At 36.5% G+C, this 12,138-nt stretch overlaps 1 protein-coding gene across 1 annotated transcript in view; it reads left to right on the forward strand.

Annotated features, from left to right (window-relative positions):
• Window positions 1–12,138, forward strand: part of LOC127418870 (utrophin-like) — a 333,951-nt gene that overhangs the window by 12,993 nt on the left and 308,820 nt on the right. Inside the window, exon 2 of the mRNA XM_051659723.1 lies at window positions 3,768–3,948. Coding sequence (XP_051515683.1) covers window positions 3,867–3,948 — 82 coding nt within the window. The 5' untranslated portion in view covers window positions 3,768–3,866. The remainder of the gene's footprint in view (window positions 1–3,767; window positions 3,949–12,138) is intronic.

Here is a 12,138-nt window from a genome sequence, read left to right on the forward strand (position 1 = left end):
ACTCAAAGGCCAGTGTAAAGAGATGAAATTTCAGACATGACTTAGAAGTCTTTGTGTCGCAAACTGTTTATCCGGAAAGTGAAGATTCCGGCAAAAAATTCACGTCATAATAAAAGCGTGTTTCAAAATATAAGCTAGAGCCCTGAAATTGAAGAAATTGTGACAGAAATACATTACAACTGTATAATGAAATGTAATATTCACTGTGATGATGATGATGATGATGATGATGATGATGATGATAATAATAATAATAATGAAGCAATATATCACAAGCAAGATTGCTGTTGAATAAAAGTTTGGCAAAAAATAAAAAAAAATACAAATGTAATGACGGCGTGTTAAAGTTATATTTTCACTTGTCAAAAGATTTAAGAATGAATTGATTAGCCATTTTGATGATGAAATTAAAACATGGAGTTCTGGAAAATAATAATAATAATAATACTAAAGGAAAACATGATTTGGAAAAGAATAGAACAGATTTCAGTAGGGTGCAACTTAAAAACACTTAAGCAATGCATCCTTGATTAAGCAACACTTGAAGGAAACATGCATTTCTTTTAATATATTATTTACATTGAAAAGTAACTTTAAATAGGCTAAACAGGTGTGTTCAATAGCACATTGTCATATTAGCATGTTTATGCTGCGGTACCAAAATTGGTATCGAGAACCGTGAAATTTCATTGGTATCGGTACCGACTACTGAAATTTTGGTACAGTGACAACACTACTTACAACAACTAACTAATCCCAAAGATTTCATAGTCCAGTGTGTGTTTGGCTACATTTATATGTCTACTTTTTTTCTAGATAATGATGAACTACAGTGTATAGATTTTGTAATTCTATGCTTAGGTTTAGGAAATGGCCTATAACACACCCTCTACCCACAAACATTGGTAATCTACAACGACATGGTTCATGAATAATAGGAGTCAAAATTGCAATGTTTGTTGAAGTCAAAATCACAATGAGAATTTGAATTATGTTGCGTTCATGTCCTGACATGGTGGAAAACTTGGTCCAAAATTCTTGGAGGTCCAGACTTTAAAGAATTTTATTCTACATTCTACTCGCCCTTATGTTTATCAGAGTTCTTCCATTGTGCTTTTTTTTTATTGATGTAATCACAGGTAAGACCATTGATGGTTCCTCATAACCATTGTAATGAGTAAAATAAAATAAATTAAAATGAAGTCTCTCCCTGAGAAGTTTTAAGGGATAATTCACCAATAAATAAAAGTTCTCTCATCATTTACTCACCCTCATGCCATCCCAGATGTGTATGACTTTCTGTCTTCTGCAGAACAAAAATAAAGATTTTTAGAAGAATATTTCAGCTAGGGCTGAAACAACTAATCGATAAAATCGATTATTATTGATAATGGAAATCATTAACTACGTTTCCATCCAAGGATTTTTTTGTGAAAAAAGTTTTAGCGCATCAAAATAAAGCTGATGGAAATGCAAATTATCACTAAAATTTCACAAGCGTCGACATAATATTTTTCCATTTAACTCTAGCGCATAAACTCTATGTCGATACTACAGATGTCGCGAAAAACTGATTTGGAAACACTTTTTGTCGAGAAAATTGGCATTAATGCAAAAATGTAGTGTCACATGACAGAATTTACCCCAATCGTTAGCCTGTGTTAGTCATGACGACAGTATACATCCTTGAAAGCCAATTTATTGTTCGTGATTATGGATTGATCTTAACGGCATATAGATACAAACATGACACTTCCAGGAGTGCCAACACAAATATCTCGTATGTGATTGTGCTGTTTGATGCACTAAAGAGTTTTCTCACCAGCACGACATACATTTTTCTGCTATTTTCTGTTTTATAATGTATACATGTTATGAATTCAAAATCAGCCGCGTATTTCCACGTATTTCGCAAAACTGTTTGTTTTTACCACACGAGAGTCTCCGTTAAACTTCACTGAACAAGCAAGCACGTGCATCCGTATCAATCAAACGGATTGCAATGGAGAAAGGGAGCATAATCACTTTGATTAAGCTCGTGCAACATCATACCGCGCCTTTCACTGTAATCAATTGTGCAGCTTTCATTGATGTCACGCTGATGTCTCAGTGGTCAAAGTGTGCGGTTTAAAGTGTTTTAGATGGCTTCTCCTCATCACGTAAGCGCATGTAATACAGTGAGCACGGGGATGAAACTTTTCAGCGTGAGAGTGAATCTGCACTGCGTTTACAGATGATTATACTATATTAAACTGTATATAATGCTGAATATAATGTGTAATAATGCTAAGGGTCCTGATATTTGATAGTCCTCCTGATAATGCAAAATATAATGTCTGATTTCACCAGTAAATTTATACTATGGCAAATATTATTTTACTGGATAAACATACACATATTTTTGAAAAGAATAGTTTGGAAAAATTTAATCAGCGACAATACTATTTTAAAACCTACAATATTAATTTTAAATACTTAATGTATGTAATCGACATAATTATGATTTTTTCAGTGGGGCAGAATTATTAATATTTCTTCTAGTCTATAATATTTCTATGCCCTCTGCTGGGCTGATTATTTTTGTCCCACTCCATCTCCAATGGATCATTTTACTCTTTAATAAGCAGTACTTTTTGTTCCACAAAGTTTCACAAGTAATGAAAGGAACTGTTTTGCAAATGTCCTGAAAATAATAATAATAATAAATTCAAACTTAACTTTTCAAGTTTTGTGAGAGTATAGAATCATGAATTCAGTACTGTAAATCAAGCCAAATCCTTACACCCTATATCATTTCTGTTTTTAAAATACAAAATTTTAATTATTCGAATTTTAATTATAAAATACAGAATTAATTTTCGTTTTTTATCCGATTAATCGATAATCGAAGTAATAATTGAAGATCAATTTCAGACCTAATTTCAGCTCTGTAGGCCCATACAATGCAAGTGAATGGTAGCCAGAATTTTGAAGCTCTAAAAAGCATATAACAGCAGCATAAAAGTAATCTATATGACTCCAGTAGTGAAATCAATGTCTTCTGAAGTGATCTGAAAGGTGTGGGTGAGAAACAAATCAATATTTTCTTTTTTTACTATAAATCTCCACCTTTGACCAGCCCCAACCAGTAGATGGTGATATGCATGAAGAATGTGAATCACCAAAAACAACAAAAGAAGAATGTGAAAGTGGAGATTAATAGTAAAAAACAAAAAAAAAAAAAAAAAAAAGGGACTCTTGTTCTGTTCCTCACCCACACTTATCATATACATTTTTGTAGATATGGATTTCACCACTGGAGTTTCATTGATTATTTTTATGCTGCCTTTATGTGCTTTTTAGAGCTTAAAAGTTCTGGCCACCATTCACTTGTATTTTATGGAACCACAGAGCTGAAATATTCTTGTAAAAATCTTCATTTTTGTTCCACGGAAGAAAGTCATACACATCTTGGATGACATGAGGGTGAGTAAATGGTGAGAGAATTTTCATTTTGGGGTGAACTATTCCAGTAATGTGAAACTATAACATTTCTGTTATAGTTTACCATGATACATTTTAGTAAGGGTAGTTTAAAAAGGCTTTTGTATACTATTGTATACTTTAATATAGTTATAGTATAGGTATAAAGTAATTGTTCGTACAGTTTCACATTCTTTTAAAAAAAATGTATGTGTTATACTGTGCAATATACAGTATGCTAGTATTCCATAGTAAACCACACTGACTGCTGTGAGATGAGGCTGATAGTATCTCATCTGTTGCAGGGATTTACAGTGGTGTTGTATATGTAAAGCTGAGCCCTGCCAGAGGGTTGGATTTCTACACTAACGTGTCAGACTTACCTGTGACTCCTGAGAAAGAAGATGGCTTCTGTGGGCACGCTGTCAGAGGCCTCTGAGGGAGGAGACAACAACGAATTTACTGACATCATCAGATGGAGATCAGGTAAGCTTGAGATGGCTGGCACAGCAAGTTTTGGTCTGGTGATCTATATTCTGCACATAAGGGCTTCCCTTTTGCCAGGTCAAGGTATGTTTGGTACCACAGCCTGAATGTGTTATCCAATACTCTTGACATAGTGGTAAGCACACATGCCCTGACAGATTGAGTTTATCAATAAAAAGTTTTGCATTGTCATTTCTTAGTATGCCCCCCACCTTTATGAAATAATATATTTTCATTTTGCTTTGGTGGCCAAGGATTTCCGAAACGTAAGATGGCAGGGGAAGAATCATTACTTTTTATAAGTAAAATACTACCTGATTTGTTAGGATTAGGCTTAGGGTCGGGTAAGTTTCTCTGACCAATCAGGTAATGCTTTCCAGATGATTATAACTGAATCGTTCAATCAGGTATCACTTTCCACATGGATATAAATCACACTTCCTCTGCCATCCTAAGTTTGGAAAATCGCTTGCTGGCCGCATACTTTGCTTCAGCTTTTTGCATTTGCTTTATAACCAACTGCATAAAACAACTTTAAGACCATGCAGAAGCATCTGCTAACTGGTAGTGTTGGTAGTCCTACTGTGGCTAACGCTCATTAACCAAAGTCTGTCTCTCAGCAAATCAGTTCATCACTACTGACTAAATCAAGAATACTGGTAATTAATGTTCATGAGCCAAGCTGATGTTGTTTTTTGTTGTGCCCACCACTTTTTATTTCATTCCAATGTAACTTTAGTGATAAGAATGGAACACAGGTTTGTTTGAGAAACGGGTTTGGAAACAGTCAATATTTTTTCAGTTCTGTTTAGTGCCATTTTTGACACTGAAATAACGCACTGCAGCTTTAATTTCCGTCAATATTTTTGCAATTCCATTTGGTGCCACATGTGGCGCTATAATAACACACTGCAGCTTTAATTTCCATCAATATTCTTACAGTTCCATTTGGTGCCACATGTGGTGCTATAATAACACACTGTAGGTTTAATTTCCATCAATATTTTTGCAGTTCCATTTGGTGCCACATGTGGCGCTATAACACTGCAGCTTTAATTTCCATCAATATTTTGGCAATTCCATTTGGTGCCACAAGTGGCGCTATAATAATGCACTGCAGCTTTAATTTCCGTCAATATTTTTGCAATTCCATTTGGTGCCACATGTGGTGCTATAATAACGCACTGCAGCTTTAATTTTTGTCAATATCTTTGCAATTCCATTTGGTGCCACAAGTGGCGCTATAATAATGCACTGCAGCTTTAATTTTCATCAATATTTTTGCAATTCCATTTGGTGCAACATGTGGCGCTATAATAACGCACTGCAGCTTTAATTTCTGTCAATATTTTTGCAATTCCATTTGGTGCCACATGTGGCGCTATAATAACACACTGCAGCTTTAATTTCTGTCAATATTTTTGCAATTCCATTTGGTGCCACATGTGGTGCTATAATAACACACTGCAGCTTTAATTTCTGTCAATATTTTTGCAATTCCATTTGGTGCCACAAGTGGCGCTATAATAATGCACTGCAGCTTTAATTTTCATCAATATTTTTGCAATTCCATTTGGTGCCACATGTGGCGCTGTAATAACGCACTGCAGCTTTAATTTCCGTCAATATTTTTGCAATTCCATTTGGTGCTACATGTGGCGCTATAATAACGCACTGCAGCTTTAATTTTCATCAATATCTTTGCAATTCCATTTGGTGCCACAAGTGGCGCTATAATAATGCACTGCAGCTTTAATTTTCATCAATATTTTTGCAATTCCATTTGGTGCCACATGTGGTGCTATAATAACGCACTGCAGCTTTAATTTCTGTCAATATTTTTGCAATTCCATTTGGTGCCACAAGTGGCGCTATAATAATGCACTGCAGCTTTAATTTTCATCAATATTTTTGCAATTCCATTTGGTGCCACATGTGGCGCTGTAATAACGCACTGCAGCTTTAATTTCCGTCAATATTTTTGCAATTCCATTTGGTGCTACATGTGGTGCTATAATAACGCACTGCAGCTTTAATTTTCATCAATATCTTTGCAATTCCATTTGGTGCCACAAGTGGCGCTATAATAATGCACTGCAGCTTTAATTTTCATCAATATTTTTGCAATTCCATTTGGTGCAACATGTGGCGCTATAATAACGCACTGCAGCTTTAATTTCCATCAATATTTTTGCAATTCCATTTGGTGCAACATGTGGCGCTATAATAACGCACTGCAGCTTTAATTTCTGTCAATATTTTTGCAATTCCATTTGGTGCCACATGTGGTGCTATAATAACACACTGCAGCTTTAATTTCCGTCAATATTTTTGCAATTCCATTTGGTGCCACATGTGGTGCTATAATAACGCACTGCAGCTTTAATTTCTGTCAATATTTTTGCAATTCCATTTGGTGCCACATGTGGTGCTATAATAACACACTGCAGCTTTAATTTGTCAATATTTTTGCAATTCCATTTGGTGCAACATGTGGCGCTATAATAACGCACTGCAGCTTTAATTTCTGTCAGTGTTTTTGCAATTTCATTTGGTGCAACATGTGGCGCTATAATAACGCACTGCAGCTTTAATTTCTGTCAATATTTTTGCAATTCCATTTGGTGCCACATGTGGTGCTATAATAACACACTGCAGCTTTAATTTCCATCAATATTTTTGCAATTCCATTTGGTGCCACATGTGGTGCTATAATAACGCACTGCAGCTTTAATTTCTGTCAATATTTTTGCAATTCCATTTGGTGCCACATGTGGTGCTATAATAACACACTGCAGCTTTAATTTGTCAATATTTTTGCAATTCCATTTGGTGTCACATGTGGTGCTATAATAACGCACTGCAGCTTTAATTTCTGTCAATATTTTTGCAATTCCATTTGGTGCCACATGTGGTGCTATAATAACGCACTGCAGCTTTAATTTCTGTCAATGTTTTTGCAATTTCATTTGGTGTCACATGTGGTGTTGAAGTGTATGCAGCTTTCATTTACATAAATATATTTATGTATAGACATGAATATTAATCTGAATATAAATGCACTTATTCCCTCAGTCCTGATCATGTAAAACTTGAATACGAGGTAAAGACAGGTATGAATGGAAGAATCCAGAACATTTGTGTTTTGCTCAGTATTGTAGGTGTAAAGCGGTTACAGACTGTGGTCTCCTGTCAGGTATTTTCTTCCTCTCTCTTTCTCTCTCTCTGGGAATGTTGGAATTCCACTGTGGATTTACAGCGCTCGTCTATCCAGACCACAATGCCTTTCTTTCTGTAAGGATTCTGGTCTCCTAGTAACGGGCAAAAGTAATGTTTTTGTGTTAGAGCTGCCAGGGCAAATGTAGAGAGCGATATATAGTGACGTGCATTTAGTCACCAGATAAAGTAGACCTGTGTGTAACTGCAAGTGTTTTGTTTGCTTTGGTTTGGAATATGTAGTCATGTGACTTGGTGTGGTGGTAAGACCTATAACCAGTCAAGAACTGTGTTTTCATCCCTTGTTAATGTTTTCAGTGGAAGATTAATGATTAACTGTAGTGCAGTCAATAAAGTGTAGGGATTGTTATTTTTCAGCAAATGTAACTGAAGTAGGATCAGTAAATTTTATGAGAAAATTGTTTCAGTATAGCTGAAGAAAAGGTACTAGAATTGTTCTAAACCAGAGATGCCCAAACTAGGGCCTTTGATTTGGCCCACCTTGAAGTATATGACAAGAGTGGAAAAAAAATAAATAAATAAATAAATAAATGCTACTGACGCAGCTTTTCATTGCATTAATTTAGCAGATTGCAGAATAATGTTTTTTTTTTTTTTTTTGTATAATGAAATTCTAAAGGAGGGGAACCAGGGCAACTTTAATATTTTAATATAAAACAGTTTGCTGAGCCTGAAATTCAGCACGGGATTGCGGCTATTGTGACCAATTTTAATAATTCCCGCAATTTCCACGTTCATAATGTGGGAAATTCCCGCACACTTTTATTCACTTTACAGTGCAGCTGCAAATTAGTCTTTATATTAGTAATTCCAGAAGCTGTGCAAATAAATCTGCTCTGTCTCTCCCTCTCTCGCTCTCATGCAGCTGTCAGCAGTGTCAGAAGTGTGAGCGCGCAGTGAGAAAGTGCTTTGTCGAATAGATACTGAACTTAAGATGTTACAGATGTATAAACTTTTCTAAACCTGTTAATTTCACATGCAAATGGTGTTATACCACATCTTTGTAAGCGAGTGACGCGATAAAACTATATCGTTCCTGTTTATAATCGACAAAGCTGTTAACATTGAAAGCGTGTGATGGCGACGCCTTTCATATCTTGGCGCTCTCTCATTTTTCATAATGCAGCACATTTGCAAGAAAGGCTGAAATAGCAAAACTACTTTGTGTAATGTAGCAGCTGCATGATGATGACAACTGTTACATCTCTAGTTCCATCCAGGGTTGGAAATTAATGGAGGCTCTGGGCTAAAAAAAACCCCCCTGCAATCTGATATAGCTCCAAATTAAAATATCCATCACGCTCTTCATTTGAATTTTCACTGAACATTATTTGTTTCGTGCCGTCCGTTGTGCAGATGGTGCCGAGTCAGTGGCAGATGCTCGTGCCATAAACACGCACAGACGGTCACTCTGCTTCTCATGCTTTGCATCAATTCGGTGTCATGCTCGTGCGCTAAAATTATCAAATGCTACAATGTAGTTAATAATAATATGAACAAAACTAATATCTGGATGTGTTAAATAGCCTTGATGTTAAATAAAATGTTATTAATGTTACAATAATCACGACCCTCAATCAAGATCGATTTTTAGCCCTCCGGAGAACGTTTGGGCACCTCTGTTCTAAACCATTATAAAGCAAATTAGAATAACTACAGATTAAATCAAACCCCAATCCTACATCTAAAAGAAAACTTTTTGCATGTTCAGAATTTAAAAAAAACCCCCAAAACAAACAGACAAAAAATACAAAACTGAATGCATTTTGTCTAACCCCAAAAGTGGTTTTGTCAGATTTAGATGATTACATCTGGTTACAAATTGTAAAAATGATCTCTCTTCTGGACCCCAAAACTAAGAACGTACACACTCCCACCCTTCCTTTAATACTTCAACGAGCTTACAAGGACAGGAAATGCTAATAAATCTACATCCTCTCAGATCACATCTCATGGTAAAGCTAACTAAAACAAAACATGGCACTTTTATCTCCTAAATCAGCATTAATCAAGTTGATAAATCAACTTTTCCTCCATTATGAAACACAGGTCCATGACCTTGAGTAGCCTAACTACACACGCACACACACATCAAAGTGTGTGTGTGACGCAATCTTCTCTTTTACTCCTGTCACTCCTTTCTTCCACATCTCTGTCTATTCTTTCAAGTCCCTCCTCTAATGTCACACACACATTCTTGCTGCCACACACTTAGTGTGTTGTAAAGGGAGGTGAAACGGGTCCCTGCACTACTGCCAAGTGTTATATATGCAGCGGTCAGGACCGGATCTCTCTCTCAGTTGCTCTGGCTTTACTTGCATCAGAGACTTTATGATCCAAAAGTGATAAGTATAGATTATTTCATAAACAGAACACAAAGTGGAATACACAGTATTGTTGTGCTTGTGGAAATCTAGCGAACTTGCTGTGCCTGTAACGAAACCCTGTATATCTTTCAAAGTTTTAATGTCACTTACCTGTCATGGCAAATTTTGCACACTGTAAAGGATACCAGAAAGAGAGTTGACATGACTTTGAGTTTTCGATTTTCATCAATGTCTTCAGTTTAACAAGCCGTCGTGTTATCCTGTCCATGGTCAGATGTACGAACAGGATGCGATGGAATAAGTGCGTCTAACAAACTGAATGTAATGACGTAGACACATACTCTCTAACCAGTTACATCTCAGACTTTACACATAACACTCACATTTTGTGACAACCTCACAAAGTTGCGTTAACTTTCATTTGTAAACCAGAAGAATGAAGTGGCTCAAAAAAAAGAAAAAAAATAGAAATTAAATACATTCCCATTAGTATTAAATTATTGAATAATGTGTGCCATCATTGTTTCCAATGATGTGCAATGTGTACATAACTATTAGCATCTCAAAAAAATAGTACTGGTATTCCAGCTTTATATGCATAGATAACTGTAAGTAAGCCATTTATAGGTTAATTTTCTTGAAAACTGGAAACACTGTATCTCTGTGGAGCTATACAAATTCCTCTCACTGTTTTGAGTGTCTCATCCAGTCCAACACAACAACAGTGACTCAACCAATGGTATTTGTTGGGGGCAGGACTATCTGTTTGTTCATCAACAAAGGCCTGTTGCATAAAGCTACTTAAACTCAGATTTTCAAAGTAAACCAAATCGGTTTAGGTCGCATTCAGCGATCACAAGACGCTCCCTACAGATGTTCTCTGTCAGCTCAGAGTTTGATCCTGAGTTCGTGGTTAACCCTGAATCTTGTGCACATGAATGAGTGATGTTTGCCACAAACAGCTGATGCGTGAAGCTTGGAGAGAGTAGGTGCAATTTACTTGTTGGAAATTTGCCGTGATTTATGTCTCTGCTCAATATCAAGAGGTCATTGTGAAAATATGAAGAACTTGAACATTTACACAACAAGAATAAACAGACGTTTTTCTGAGGTTCTCAGCACTGCATAAAGGTACAGAATGTAAAGAAATGCAAAGAAACTCAATAATGATTTTTTAATGTGCTGCTTAAAAGATCCGTTGATCTCTCAAAGTGGTGTAGAAATTACATACTTCAGCTTTAAATAAAAATAGACGCTGTTATATCAGGACACTAGACGGAGCGCAACAGAATGGTACAGAATGCTGGGAAAGATGCACTTCAAAATGTAACTCTTTCACCGACACAGCATTTTAAAATGCCGTACTTATGCTGAGAGACACTGATAAGAGAGCAAAAAGCAACTGCCAAAGATTCGTCATTGTCAGTCATTGTCAGTGCTTGTCGGACATTTAAATTTCGAATGCACAGTTTTACCATTCGAATGTGCATTTTTTTTTTTTGTCTTCAATTCGCAGAATATTCAAATAATTTTTTTGTTTTTAACAGCCTTACATCCTGTCGCGCTGCAGCGGCTTGTGGCTGTCTTCACTGGACACGTCAAAACGAATGTTTTAAACCAATTATTGGCAGGAGTAGCGCCAGCGCATGCAGCACAGAATGGCCGTTTAATGTCGGATTGGCACAATGCGACTGGTGTTGACGGTGTCAATAACAGTGTCAATGAGAAAAGCAGCGTTTGAAAATTTTTCAGCGGCTGCCCTAGTGAATTTTCAGGCTGATGAAAAAAATTCAGTGATATTAATCTTACATTCACCGCTTCATAAGTGCTAAAAAAAAATGCATCTGCACTGTGCGATCGAAGCCTGGTTTTTACTAGGATGGTTTCCACTTTGCAGAACACTCACGCCAATGACATGCCCTGCATCTGTGGAGCACGCAGGTTCATGCCCATAAACCGGGGTTCCCTCGATATAAGAGTATAGTGCTGAGCGGATACTCGCATGACTCAGTCAGGTTTCTCTTCATATCGCGGCGCAGATCACAGAACTTAAACGAACCATTTGAATTCTACAGAGAAGTTTTTACTTTAAAGAGCTGTAGAGGAAGTCAAACCTCTCGAATGACAACCGTGACATTCTAACCACCACTGACGAGGAAAACCGCTCAAATCTGGCCATGCACCAAAATAACTGTACACATCATCCCCCTTATTAAAATCTATCACAGTAAACTTTAACAGAATATAATCATTTTTGGGTTAATTATTCCTTTAATGATGTCTCTGCATATCAAGCAGGGAACCGAGAAAGTATTTTAATATAGACAAAATGACATACTTCAGCTTTAACCATTAACCATGTGTCCCGTCAAACAGAGAGCTGGAGTCTCCTGTGTAGTACTCAGTAAAATGTGAAAATGTGGAAGTGAAGTCAGTACCCATTGGTTGTCTATTGAAGGAGAATGTTTTTTTTTAACATAGTAGGACATTGACCTGTGAGCATTTTGACCAAAGGTATTTGCTGAGCATGCTGGGTAAAATTAACGATTCACTCAGTGAAGACACTGCTGATCTGATACAGTGTTTTGACACCCAAGAGTTCAGTGACCTGATTACCTGAGATTGT

The sequence above is a fragment of the Myxocyprinus asiaticus genome, chromosome 28, assembly GCF_019703515.2.
Source record: "Myxocyprinus asiaticus isolate MX2 ecotype Aquarium Trade chromosome 28, UBuf_Myxa_2, whole genome shotgun sequence".
Lineage (NCBI taxonomy): Eukaryota > Metazoa > Chordata > Actinopteri > Cypriniformes > Catostomidae > Myxocyprinus > Myxocyprinus asiaticus.